The sequence below is a fragment of the Lontra canadensis genome, unplaced genomic scaffold (genome assembly GCF_010015895.1).
Source record: "Lontra canadensis isolate GAN:19392208 unplaced genomic scaffold, GSC_riverotter_1.0 scaffold9, whole genome shotgun sequence".
NCBI lineage: Eukaryota > Metazoa > Chordata > Mammalia > Carnivora > Mustelidae > Lontra > Lontra canadensis.
In genome coordinates, this window is record NW_022631003.1 from 24,616,213 (window position 1) to 24,631,663 (window position 15,451).

The following is a 15,451-nucleotide window of genomic DNA, read 5'->3' on the forward strand; positions in this document are numbered from 1 at the left end:
GAGGGGTGGGGATAACTTTCAGTATAGAACACCATGAATAGAAGCAGTTAGGAAACAGCCTGCTGTGATTTGAAAACTGTATGAAATTTGGAATGGCTACAATTAGGGTTAAAGGCCTGTAAAGAGACCAGATGAAAGGGGCAAGCAGGGGCCATTATATAGGATCTTAAGGACACTTTATGGACAATTTAATGATTTTCTAATTTATCAGCTGATGACATAGAACCATTATGCAAGCCAGTAGAATGACAGATGGGTGATTAGAGGAGCATTTCATTAGCCCAAAGAGATGATGAGGGTATTGACAAAAACTCTACAACAGGGGTAGGTAGGAGGGGACTAATTCAAAATAGGTAAAAATATGCAACTTATATGATTTGGTGAAAGACTATGTGTAAAACAAAAGAAGAGAGTGTCTAGAATACCTCCACATTCCTGGCTGCTAATTGACTGCATGGAGACATCAGTTCACTAAAATAGCAAAGAGAGGAGAAGCTAGCTTGACAGGGAAAAATGATGGATTTAGTCTAAGACTACTGAGATTTGGTCACCAACTGGGCATCCAAGTTGTGGTCACCATTAGGCGTATCATTTCTTATAACTTAATCTTCCACAGATAAAACCACCTATGATTATAGAAAATTGTATAAGACAGTGTTTTGTTTTGTTTTTTTTTTTTAAAGAATTATTTATTTATTTGCGAGAGAGAGAGAGAGAGAGAGAGAGAGAACAGGGGGAGGGGCTGAAAGAGAAGGGAGAGAGAATTCCAAGCTGACATCCAAGCTCAGCACAGAGCCCGACACAGGGCTGGATCCCAAAACCCTGAGATCATGACCTGAGCTGAAAGCAAGAGTCAGACAGTCAACCGGCTACACTACCTTGTGCCCCAAGACAGTATTTTTAAAACAAGTGAGGATTTCTTCATCCATTAAATAATTGACTCCTGATATATATGAAAAGATAAAGAACCTAGGTGACTATTCTTAATATTAATTAACAGTAAAAGATTCAGAAAATAATAAATAATATTTCTTGATGAAGATACCAAACTCGTGTGAATTCCACATAAATATTCAAATACACAAGTGATGACACACAACTCATATACCCTTCCAAAGTGTAATCCTCTCATTCTAACAGGATTTTTCTTTCTTGAGTCCAGCTTAAATATGGAAGTTTAAAATGTGAAATGTGAAAAAAAACTCACAGATTGGTTTAAGTCTCATAAAAGTGTTATAATTAGTACTTTTTTCAGCTTGATTTTTCACCTTTGTATAGAATTTGAAATTTACCAGGTACTCAATGCAAATGAAGACTTCATTCCTAGATCATTTATGTCACTAGATTTTATGTAAATATATTTTTGAGGTTATAGTAAGCTACTTATGAATTAATTGTAATTACCTAAATGTCTTGGTACTGCTCATGTATCACAAATGCCATTTTACACACACACACACAAAATGTTGAGAATCTGTAAAGTTCTTAATCTCCAAGAGGTCTGATCATCTTACTCATATATGAAGCCTCTAATATTTTCACTTTAAAAGAATCCATTGATTATTTTAAATTTTTCCAGTATGACTTAAAAATTGGCAAAACATCAAATAATTACTGTCTTTACATTAATACAGGCAGATAGTTATCATCACCCACATCTGAATTATCTTATAAATAGGCCACAGTGTCTGCGATTTTCCCAGATGAACTCCTTCCAAAACCATGAGCTTTTTAAATGTGATTCTTCCTATGAGGTATCACTGGTAAATATTTGAGAAGTGGGATAGACTGTGATATGATTGATTCACAATTTTGTGCTTCGTATTTATTTTTAAATTGCATTAGGTAGCATTTCATCAATGTTGAAAATAGTACCAATTTGAAAAATATTTTTTTATTTTCCACACTTGAATTATTAAATGTAATTTTTTAAAAAATAGCAAACATGCAGGCTGAGTAAATATGACATGAATATTATTGAGTAATATGGATAATTTAAATTTTTAAATATTTTATTTCCTCAGCCATGGTCATTTAACATATTTTAGACTTGACTTATTTCAGATTGGGCATTCTGACTATTATGTTTGCTAAATAGATAGTTTGTAGTTTACATAGAACTTTTCCTTTGAACATCTTCTTCCTCTCACCTATTTACTAATATCCAGAAAGATAAAGAATATTTTTTATATTCATTCTATATTCTGTATTCATCTCTAATATTTCAGAGAAGTTGAAAATGGAAGAAAGAGAAAGAATTTTCCCCCTAAGATATTAGTCAGTACTTACTTAATGCAAATTAGTGAACTATTTACTCACTGGAATCAAGACAAATGGAAATCAGAACCATACTCTGATGTTGCTGATGATCTAGTTGGAAAGACAGCATATTCACATGAATAATGTACACAGAATGGTACACATACACAGCAAGGTAATTTAAAACAAGATTTCAATCTATGTGCAGGAATCAACTTCTGATTCAAAGTGCTTCTTCTTAGTAGCCTGTAATGCACTGTCTCTAAAATTATTATTACAAGGTCAAATAGCCCTTTATAGAAAGTTAGCAATCCCTCCCACTGATGACAAACTTATACTAGAATCTAGTAACTGGTGAACTAACTGTAAACTAGATGGAAGTCGACTGAGAAAAATCTACTCATGTTTCAAAACATGGTTTGGCTTCATGAAATATTTTCTTGGTCTACAAAGAGGTACAAACCTCCAAACACTTTACCATCTAGCTCATGACTCAGAGAGTGTACCAACTAGATAACCAGAATGGCATCTCTATTATTCAGGTGTAAGTAACTCAATGAGTAAGGAATAATAATAATTACCTCACAGTTTCCTCTCCCTGAGACCAAAATCCAATTGTGTTCAGACTCTAGACAGGGGCTAAAATTTCTATATACAAGTAGTAATAAAAGGGGCACAAAGAGATCTTATATATTTAGCTTTATTAGAACTGAAGCTCTTTTAGTAACAAGCAGATCTATTACTGGATATTTAGACATTCAATTCAAACATAGTTTGAACAGAGTGGCAGTAAAGACAGAATTTAGGAGCAGAGATTCCAGTCAGGTATCTGGATGACAGCCCTCCACCACTATGGAAGTTTTTATTCAACTTTCCTAGCATTCGTATTATTCATCACTAGAGTGATTATAATAAAATATAATGGTATTTTAAAAAATTAATAAAAAGTGGATGTAATGTGTTTAATATAAATGTAGTGGTTGGAAGTTAAAAAGTGTTCAAGTAAAGATAAGTATAAGTGTTATTTTATTGCTATGAAAGTTACTATTTTTAACACTATTACTAATGTAGAGGACTGTACAGGATCCAGAAGAAAAATGTCACAAAACCGATTTGCATTCACAATAGAATATAAGAAGAGGTAGGAAAGGACCAAAAAAATCATAAGAAAAAAATAGAATAAAACAAATAGGTAACAAGGACACAGTTAAAGGTTACAAAAGAAGTCAAGGAGATGAAGGAGATAAAGTCAGGTCACAGGGATAATAAAACACAACTGCAGAATCGGAACCTGCCTTAGCAGAAATAAAGGGCATACTGAAACTACTAAAAGTCAAACCTATTATGTATAGAATGCTCTCAGACTTAAAGAAAAAAAAAAAAGAAAGAAAAAGTGAAACTAGATCTTCAATAAGGAAGATAATCACTAGCCAACATAATTCCTATTCCAAGTGAGATGGAAAGCACTGAAGGGTTCCATCAAAGGGATGATATGATCTGACATTTTGAGATTTATGCAGTGAATTAAATAATACATGAAGAATACATAATAATATATATACAAATTAAATAATAATATTAGAACAGGCATTCTTATTAAACAGTAACTTTAGCAGCAAAATATTGCCAGTATTGTACGATCTGACCATGTGCCATGTTAGATCTCTTTTCGTCTACATAAGAGGTAATCTTCAGAGAAAAGTGTTTTGTACCTTTTCTTTTCACCACTTCACCTTTTCCCATTTCACCATCAAAGGATATCTATCCATTCATTAGCAATATAAAGTTTGGGTTTCCTTTTTAATGTCTAACTAAATGGAATCAAACTATGTGTAGTTTTTGAGCCATATATCTTTCACTCATTGTTTTTCAGATTTATCCACCTTGTTCCATGTGGTTTTGATTTGTTACCATTGTTGTATGGTACTCAATTAGATTAATGGACCTCTATTTATTTATATATTCTACTATTGATATATTCATGAACTAATATCAAGGATTTGTCTAGGGTATATACTTAGGGTAACAGACTCTTTTCTAGGGACACATATATTTCATAACATATGAGAGTTTCCAATGACCCATTTTCACACCAAGGTATGATACATTCCAACCTTTAAAATTTTTGCCTAAGTAAGGTATATATTTTGATCATATTTCAGTTTTAATTTTCACTTCCCTAATAATGATTAAATTCATTATTCTTTACTTAAAATATCAAACTGTCATCTTTTTATTTCTGAAATATTTATTTTTTAATTTATGTTCAATTAGCCAATATATAGTACATCATTAGTTTTTGATATAGTGTTCAATGATTATTTGTGTATAACACCCAGTGCTCATCACAACAGGTGCCTTCCTTAATATCACCCAGTTACCCCACCCCCACCCTTCTATAACCCTGTTTGTTTCCCAGCGTCCAGAGTCTCTCATGGTTCGTCGCCCTCTCTGATTTCTTCCCATTCAGTTTTTCCCTCCCTTCCCTATGACCCTCTGCACTATTCCTTATGTTCCACATATGAGTGAAACCATATGATAACTGTCTTTCTCTGCTTGACTTATTTCACTTAGCATAATCTCCTCCAGTTCCACCTATGTCAATGCAAATGGTAGGTGTTCATTCTTTCTGATGGCTGAGTAATATTCCATTGTACATACAAACCACATCTTCTTTATCTATTAATCTGTTGAAGGATGTCTTGGCTCCTTCCATAGTTTGGCTATTGTGGACATTGCTGCTATGAACACTGGGTTGCATGTGCCCCTTCTTTTCACTACATCTGTATCTTTGGGGTAAATATCTAGTAGTGCAATTGCTGGGTTGTGGGGTAGCTCTATTTTTAACAATTTAAGGAAACTCCACACTGTTTTCCAGAGTGGCTGTACCAGCCTGCATTCCCATCAACAGTGTAAGAGTGTTCCCCTTTCTCCACATCTTCACCAACCTTTGTTGTTTCCTGTCTTATTAATTTTTGCCATTCTAACGGATGAAAGATGGTATCTCATTGTGGTTTTGATTTGTATTTCCCTGATGACTAGTAATGAGCATTTTTTCATGTGTCTGTTAGCCATTTATATGTCTTCTTTGGAGAAGTATCTCATGTCTTCTGCCCATTTCTTGACTGGATTATTTGTTTTCTGGGTATTGAGTTTGATAAACTGTCATCTTTTATGATATACAGATATAGATGTAATAGATGTAGATAGATAGATATACAAAGTCAAACTTTTCATCCATTTTCTATATTACCTTAACTTTTTCAAATAGATTGATGGGAACTCCTTACATATTTACTCATCATTTGATTATCTGTATTGCTTTTTAGCTGGTGGCTTGTCTTTCCACTTTCATTATGACTTGTATTTATTAAATCAACTATCTAGAAGTTTAATCTACATAAAGTAAAACACACTCATGTTAACCATATAGTTTGACTAGTTTTGCAAATGTAAATGCCTATGTAACAACCACAGACATTAAGATATAAAATATTTGCATTGCACCAAAAAGTGCTCAACTCATTTTTTGCAGGAAATACCTTCCATCCTAGACACCATGCAACCTAAAATTTACTTTCTCTGTATATGGATTTTGCCTTGATCTCCAAGAGAATCTTATTAGAAGTGCTAAAAATAGGACTCTTGCTTTGTTGTTAATCTTAAGAAGAATGTTACAGTCCTTTACCATTGAGTATGAAATTATGTGGAGTTTATGTATTTTTGGCAAGAAGTTAGTCACCCTTTACTAGGTTGAAAAAGTTTCCTTCCATTCTGCCGCTTCCAGTCGGCGACGGGAGAAGAATTAGGCACAAACAAGTCAGCTGCAAGAGATTGGGAGCAGGGGACAACAGTCGAAAAGGACTGCTGCCACGAGCAACTCCACAGTCTCACTTTTATTAGATAGAAACAATAGCCAACAGAAGGACCGATGAAGGTCAAACGTTAGTCACGTCTTGCGGACAGGCGAGGAGGAGGATAAAGTTTATAGTTAACCAAGCACATTCAAAGGACTCATCTAACTAACAACCGGCGCTTCTGGGAAGAGAAAGGAGCGATAACGGAAAAGGGAAGCAAGCGGTTTTCGTTCCACCCTGAGCTGACCCGGCATTCCCCGGTGCTTGGCTTCCCTGAAGCAGGCAAAGGCGTTCCGCCCTGAGCGGGCCCGGCATTCCCGGCTGCCCAGCTCCACGGTCGTATACCGTCCTTCTCCCCAAAGACCTGTTGCCAGTATATGTATTTCTTAAGGCCATATCTAAATGTGCTTGGCAACTAGTAAATTCCTCCAGGGGTTACAATTTAAGTAACAAATTGTTCCGAGGGGCAGCAGCACCATTCCTCATTTGCTAGGAGTTTATATTGCAGATGGGTAATAAATTTTGTCAAATACCTTTTCTGTATCAATACAGACTGCCATAAGGTTTTTCTCATTTTTTCCTTACAAATATTAAAAATATTTTTGCACTATTGGGATAAAGAACACTTTGTGAAAATTTAAAACCCTTTCCAGGTATTTCTGGCTTCAATTAGCTAATATTTTGTTAAGGGTATTTGCATTTTTATCAACCAGGCACAACAGTCTGTATTTTTATTTTGCTGTAATGTTGTAGTTTGGTTTTGATGTTGGAGTAGTGCAGCACTTACAAGTTGAGAAGTATTCCTTTTCAGTATATTCTGAAAGAATTTGAGTAGATTTGATTTGATTTTGTCCTTAAATGTTTGATAAAATTTACCAATGAAATCATCTTTTTGGATTTTTCCTTGTGGCAAGGGTATTAATTATCAATTCAATTTAATTGACATAAAACTACTCATTTTAAAGCCATCAACTTCCCTCTAAAGTTTAGTGGCATCCAACAAATTTTGATATGCTGGCCATTATCTCTAAATATTTCTACCCCATTCTTCTCTCTAGAACTACAACTGCATATATGACTTTGACGGCTCTTAGATGTCATATGTTAGTTTTTCTCCCCACTGTTTTTTCCCTTCATGTTTCAGTTAGGATAATTTCTCCTGACCTATCTACAATTTCATTGATAATTTTCCTAGCTATGTTCAATTTGCTGATGTGCCCACTGAAGGAATTCAGCGCTAATATCACATATATTTTTATATTTCTATCATTTAAATTTGCTTTTCTGTATAGTTTCCATTTCTGTGTTGAAGTCCCCACTTACTGGTAATGCATGTTGTCCATATTTTCTACTAGATCCTGTAACATGTTAATTATAGTTATTTTAAAGTCCTTGTCTCATTATTCCAACAAATACACAGATTTGTCAATTGTTTCATCTACTAACAATGGTTTATTGTAACTTGCTTTTTTATACAAATTGTAATTTTTGATTGAATGCTAAATATCACATGGAGAATAGTAGAGAATGAAGTAAATTGAATTCACACCTGGAAATGGGCAATGTTCTTCTTTATTTATGCTATTACTACACACTGTTGATATAATCTAGTCAAGATTGTGCTTTCTGTTTTGTTGTTGCTATCATCACCGTAGGGCATTTCACACTTCATATTCCTTAAAATAGAGGTTAGCCACTATTACCTGTACTTAGAGTGGGGCTTGTGCTGCCAGAATTCTTTCCTCAGTATTCTTGCTTCACTTTGATCTTTCAGCAGCCCCTGCTCACCTATGCACAGAGACAGTCCCTCTCAACACTCTTGTCTCTCCCCCAGCACTACTCTGCTCTTTGTTTATTATTCAAAATAGACTCATCCTCTGTAGTAAGGTAAAGGGAGGTCTATGTTATAATGATCAGTCACAGCCATAGGCAGACTGTGTTCTATAGTCTCAAGATTGGAACTTTCTGAGAATCCCTGCCCCTCCACATGGCAGCCAAACTGTGCCTTATATCTGTAGTTACTCTTATACAGAAGATGATTTTCTGACACTTGTACCTGGCTTCTGATTGTTATCCAGGCAGGATCCTTGACTCAAGACAGAGTATCCTTCCCCTTCCCCATGGGCCAAAGGTTTTTGTTTTGATCTTTCCCTCACTGACAAAGGACCTTCTGCTACATCTACCTCTCACCCACAGGGAGACTGCTTTGCTTTCTCTCCCTTTCCCCACAAAGTAAGATTTGTTTGCCTGGGATCAGGGTGACAGAGAGCGTTCTGCCCCTCTGAGTATTATAATTTTCCTAGTATCATCAACCAGCAGCATAATGCTTTTGCTTCTTGTTAGAGAAGGCTCCAGAGAAGTGGACAGGCCTTTGTGCCTGTCTCCCAGAAACAGCTGATCATCTGGTACATACTAGACCACTAACTGGACCTTCATTTTCCTGAACAGTATTTCCCTGAACAACTGGTAAGCATCCATGGAAAACAGCTTAAATAAAATGATTTATGTTTTAGACTTCCAGATATTCCAACTTGACAGGCTGGTTCATACCTGGTCCTTTAAGAACTTATTATAATTTTAGTTAATTTATTCTTACCCTCTTGTATCGTGGTCACCTCTTTCTCCTGTGCTCTGCTAAAGGTCAAAGACTTTATATGCTCCATCTCTCTTGGGAGGGGCCTATCATTCTTTGGAATCTAGTATATTGGTCACTTGTGACCTCAAATCTCTAATGAAGTCAGGAAAAAATATGATTCTGTATATTATCTACCTTTTTCCATTGCAAAGGTGTGACCAATATCTATATTTTAAGCTGAAATGGAACTCCAAAGAGTATTTTTAAAAGATTTTATTTTTTAGTAATCTCTACACCTAACATGGGTCTCAAGCCCACAACCCTGAGATCAAGAGTCACATGCTTTACTGACTGAGCCAGCCAGGCACCCCTCCAAAGACTATTTTTAATCTTTGAGGAACAAACAATTTATAATAGCAATAACTAGTTCATCTGGAACAAAAATAATTCTAACTTCTCAATTTGTCTCCAAACTCATTAACTGAATTTGGCAATTTTCAGTGTGTGAATATAAATAGAAATTCATTAAGGTTTATATAAAACTTGGAAAATGGCAAGCTCTTACATGGCTGTTCCTTTGGTCTTCATCACAGCTAAATAACAGTGGGGAGGGAAGGATATGTTGTTTTGTTTTGTTTTGTCTTCCAGAAAAATGCAGAGGAGAAAAGTTGTCACCAATCTTCTCTAATGTTCAAAATACTTTTAGGATATGCTTAATATCTAAAGTATTAAAATGCTGCTCCTCAGAGTTTATGATACATCAAGTATTTCCTAAGACAGACTTGGAATACAGCATATAAAATAAGAAAAGTGCATTATTGTCAGTTTTCACTAACCCAAAGGGTCACAAAGATTAGAGGTAGTCCAGTTCAAATCCTATATAAATGCAAAATCTCTCGACATTCCTTACTATCTGCATACCCTTAATGTGGAGGAACTCTCTACTGACACAATAGTCTCTTAAATTGTGAACAAATACTTTTTACAAAGATTTTCCTCTTACTGAGTCAAAATAAGTGTTTATAAAGTTTGCAATCATTTGTTCTAATTTGTCATTCCAGAGCTGCTTACAGTAAATGTAATCACCTTTTCACTTAAATAGACTTCAAATATGTGGAAATAGTCATCATGTTTCCTTTTTCTTCTTTTTCTTCTAAGCTAAAGATTCCTAGTACCATCAACTACCTTTACTTTATGTCCATTAAACTATAGTCTTCTAGCTCAGGACTCAGCATTGTGTGCTCCATCTGTGACCCCAAACTCCCTTCTCCATCAACCTAAATATTAGGTGTTCTGAAATGTTACATACCCAGCATTCAATTTTTCTTTCCTCCACAGTCTCTATTTAAACAGACATATCTAAATTCTTGGCCAGGTGTCACCTCTATGAAAACTATGCTCAAAATATCACTTGAAATCAGTTTCATAGTTTCATATCACTTGAAATCAGTTTCATAGCATGTTTCATAGTTATAGAATCTCTCATATGGTGCATCAGCCATCATAGGATTTGTAAATTTTAGGCTTATTATTCTCCTTCTATGAGGTTGTGTGTGTGTGTGCATGTGTGCGCACATGTACACACGCACACACACATCCTTATGTGTATGTATTAAGGGAAACTCCATGGTTTTGGAGTTTAGAAAATGTTCCCATACAGCAGTTTTGCATTTGCTTCTGTCTGGGTACAAAATAGTCACTACATCCTGGCACAATTTTTTGACATAAATCCATACTTCACAGTTAAACATACAATTTTTCAGGTATTCATTTTCCTCACTCAAAGCTCCTGGAAAGAGAGAGTCTTCCTCAAAAGCTCTCTTGGTCATTAGGGACTGTTTTTCTTCTCCCACCTTTTACAGGTGACAGTCTATCCAGTGTCAGGGGCTTATTCTGAGATTTCAGCTCCAGATCTGGCCTTTCCCATCTTCCTCTTACTGGTTTAGGTCTAAAATCTCAGCATTTGTCCCATCGTGAGCAGTAAATACCATTCTCTTAAGTCTGAGGGCCTAAATCTAATCTGGTATTTCCCTCAGGCCATTTAGCATCAATGTTGAAGACATTGCTCCGGCTTTAAGTTCCCTCATTACATTTCTGTCACCCAGAAATTTATTCTATCTTTGTTTTGGGCTAAGTCATATACTTACACATTTTTCTTATAGTTCAAGCGTTTATATGAGCATGTGTTCTCTGTGCGTGTGTGCGTGTGTATGTGTATGTGTGTGTGTGTGTTTTCTCAATTCAACAGCTGGCAGAGCTAGAATCACGTTGCATTTCCCAAGAGCTGAAGGATGTGTGCACTTCCACTGCTGTGGAAGGTCAAGCTCTTCGTATCAAAAACCACATGCATAATAAGCTCATCAAAAATCTTCCCAATATTTGTTGCCATAATTAATGGGACCCTATCTTCTTAGTTTCCCAAGCATAAAAGTTTAGTCATTTAAATCCAAACTTTCTGTTGGTCCACACATTCAATTAATCATCAAGTTAATTCTACTATTCATTTCATTTAACATATTCTAGCAATCTCAGCAATTCAGGAATTTAATGAATATAATATTTATCTTTCAGAATTTGAGGAAGATTAAATAAGATAAATAGATCAGATATGAAGCACTTCAAGACTAGAGTTAAGAGAGCGTAAATTAGCTACTGACTAGCCCAAGTCAACTCTGCATTTGCATTTTAATTAGTAATATTTTAAAGATTTCCACAAATTCATATCACACATCTACTTCGAATGTATGAATGAAAACTAAACATAGTACCTAATACATGCCCTTCTCATAGCTTTTATTATCTTTTGGTTTTTATTTTATTGGTTATGTGGAGATGTACAGTATCTGATTTCTCATATAAACTGAAAAATTCGTGTGAATGAATAAAAATTGAAAATGAATTAATTAACCAAAATGTAACCTTTATTCTCTGCCAGGCACTTTTTCATATTTTATCTTACTTAACCATAATAGCAACCCTGTAATTAATTATTATTGTTCTAATTTTACAGAAGAGAAAACTTACATCCACAAAAGTTAAATAATTGATAACAGTCACAGGTACAAATGGAGCAGAACCAGGATTTTAACACAGATAATCTTACTGTAAAGCTGAAAACAAAGCCTACTACACTGTTTGGAATGAGTATATTAATATACCAATAGTTGGGTTGCTCTTCTTTGGGAAACTCTAATTTGTCAAGCCCAGTCTCAAATGTGGTACCCAGAACTAAACTCCCGTTCAGATTATACACATGGAAAATGTGATGGGGATTAACTTTATAGTTATGAAGAATATATGGCTTTCAATTTAATAATGAAGTAGATCTCAGTCATGTGACAGTGTTGACTCAAATTGAGTTCACACGCAAATAAAATGACTGACTTTTTTCTTATGAACTATTCATAAATTTTTCTTCTCCATGTTATGACTGAGTAGTTGTGTTTTCTTCACCTGGAAAAGACTTAAGATGTATTCCAATTAAATTGCATCTTCTTATTTTTCATCCATAGCAAAATGTAGATGATATTATTGAAGAAGTGAAAAATATATGCAGTGTTCTGGGGTGTGTGGAGACCAAACAAATTACAGATGCTGTAAATGAACTAAATCTAATTCTTCGGAGAAAAACAGAGGTAAATACACTCACTTATTGGACAGTAATTCTTTAAAAGCTGAGTTCAATAATTCATTAAGGAGAGTGAAAGAAAAAAAGAAGAGTGAAAGAATTTCTGTGTGTCTGTGTGTGCACATATGCATTTCAATCATCTGGGGCTAATGGAAACTTGATTCTATTATACCAAAAGGATTTAATTAAATTAAGAGAAATTTCTTACACATTTGAAGTTTGTAACTGCAATATATCTTCCAAGTGAGATTGAAGTTAATCCTACCATCCTACCAAGAGGAATATGCTTATATAATAACATTTATAGGCAAGTGTTTTATAGACTATTAATGGCTCTCATGTGCACCAGGATATGCAGGGGTAAGTATCCATGCTTACATGGACAAGCACACATACAGGAAAGAAAAGACCAATTTTTGCGCTATCTTTTGCTGAATTTGCAATGCCCGTTGCTTATATGATCCCACCTTATCAAATAACACCATTTATTCTACTGTTTAAAAAGTAAGTATCATGTAACTTTTTTAAAATCTCAGGAATCTGACATAGAATTACATGTGTGATTATTGCCCAAGAAAAAGGTTAGGAAATCTGGTCACAATAAATCCATTCATTTGATCTTATTATTAGTTTAGCAAATGATGAAGTGGAAAGATATGATGATGATATACTACTTGAGAGTGCATTGCAATAATAAAATAGTTTCATTTATTTATTATTTCATTTTTATTTTATTTCAACTCATCCTCATATCAATGCCATAAAGTTGTTATTTTAATGTTAATTATATTATTAAAATCTGATGCTTAGAATGCTTGTGTACAGAGGATTAATAAGTGGCAAAACAGAGATTTGAACTCAGGCCTCTTCCTCCATATATGTGAAACTTCACAGCAGAAAGTGATTACATGCATTCCTTATCTGCATGGAAAGGAACAGCACAGACTACCTTGAATATGCCAATGTTCTTCTGTAAAATTGGAACAATAATAATTAATTATAGGGTTGCTATAATGATTAAGTAAGATAAAATAAGAAAAGGTGCCTGACAGCCTCTTCCTCAATATATACATGAGACTTCATTACAGAGAGTGATACATGGAAAGGAACAGCACAAGCTACCTTTAATATGCCAGCCTTGAAATTTCAAAAAGATTGATTTAGAAAGTGGACAACTGTATTAGTATAAATAAATCATCATCATTGTTTCAAATAGATGACAATGGAAAAAAATCAGTAATTTCTTAATGTTGGATTTTGTAGGTCTTATTTTAATTAGCACTTGTTTTTGTAATTAGAGAGCAATAATGAATGTAGAAATTTAAATACCTTATTTATATTACATAGTGACAGTGATGATTCAGGAGTAGTGGAATCATCCTACCAAAAGATTTTCCAGATAAGCATCTATTAAAAGCTAAAATCCCAAAGCAAAGAAGAAATCAAAATTTAAACAATATAATCAATAAATATAAAAAGTTTTATGTCATGAAATTAATAACTGTTTATTACAGTTTTCTTAATGGGAAAATATCTACTCATATCTTCCAATTATAGACGAAAATGAAATAACTACATAGTCTCTAAAGATGTTTTTATATGTACATATTAATATCCATGTTCTTCTCAAATGATAACAAGGTAAAAAATTTGAAGTGATCACATTTATTCTGGTCATATTTTTTATTCTGTGTCAGAGTGGGAAAATTATACATAGTCTTGAAAACCCTATCATCAGTATGTTGTGAATATAAGTCTTTTGATGAACTCAAAAACTTAAGAATTTTATGATACGACAAAGAGCTTTCCAATAGCTAAAGTTAAGTCCCGATAACAAGGTAGTGAGAGTTAACCTTCAACTAGCAACTAGTTTCTCTTAGATGATCACATTTGGGAGACATTATAAGTGTCTAGAGCTGATGAGAAAACACAAAGAATTGAGGGTCATGCAAATAGGATTTGAACTCAGTAAGTTTTTAGCTGAACATCCTTAGGGAAAGTAATTCATATCTCTGAGTTTCAGCTTTTCTCATTGCATGCATGCATGCATGCATAAAAAAAGAAATAGATACACAGATAGATAACAGAATTTGCAGGGTTTCTATGAGCATTACAAATAATGCTAATAAAGGTCCAGATGATAGTGCTTCTTGCATGAGTCATATTAATTACTAGAGGCAGTGGGGACGCTGCTGGTGGTAGTTTTTGAGACTCCTCCCCATGTAGCCAACATGAAGGTTTTAATTTGCACAAGTACCACTTAGGTCCTCATTTTCTCACAATCACTGATTATAGCAAGCTTCATGACAGATATGAGCCTTTGCCAGAAGAGAAGACCACACGCATGAATGTGAACACATGACTTCCTGTCTGTTAAGATCACTTGGTTGTGCTTCAATTTTATGTCCAGCTCTCAGTGGATCAGTGCACTGAATCAGTATGAACAACAGCTCAAAGAATGAGGGAAATCTAATTTTAGGATAAAGCACTTTAATGCTATTAAAATATTACTAGATAAAAAAAGTTTTATCTTTAAAACATTCATTTTTCTGAAACTCCCTAAAAGAACAAAAATAACAATTTTCTCAGAAATATCAAGACTTCAAGTAGAGCTGAAGCCAAAAGAATCCTTCAAAGAGAAATTGAGTATTTCCTAGGAAAGCTATGAACAATTATAATTCTCAAAAAAAAGCTCATATTCACATTTCACATCTCTTATATACCTATGAGCACTCAATTATTGTGATTATTGACACATAAAAATAGAGTTGACAATCACAAGTTTTATTTCATATATGTCAATGGCAAAAAATAGTTTAATACCCCTTAATAAGCAGATTCTTATTTTGAGCACACTTCATTCATATCACCTTCATTCAAACGTTTTGTTCTTTTCTTTCTCCAACGTAACCATGAACCCACCTCTATAAGAATGTTGATACAAATAGTAAGTACATTTTTCAGAATTTGCGTAGTAACCAACTGCAGTTAACAATGCCAAAGTATCTCAGTGTGTCTACCCACCACAAACTAAGATTAAAGAAATACTGAGAAAAGTGAATCTTCTGCCAACAAACTCAAATTTGAGAAACTTTCCTTTCTCTTGGCTGAATTTTTTGGTCAACTTGTAAG

At 34.3% G+C, this 15,451-nt stretch overlaps 1 protein-coding gene across 1 annotated transcript in view; it reads left to right on the forward strand.

Moving 5' to 3' along the window:
- PIK3C2G (phosphatidylinositol-4-phosphate 3-kinase catalytic subunit type 2 gamma) overlaps positions 1-15,451 on the forward strand; it is a 350,852-nt gene that overhangs the window by 73,266 nt on the left and 262,135 nt on the right. The window contains exon 9 of the mRNA XM_032855093.1: positions 12,204-12,326. Coding sequence (XP_032710984.1) covers positions 12,204-12,326 — 123 coding nt within the window. The remainder of the gene's footprint in view (positions 1-12,203; positions 12,327-15,451) is intronic.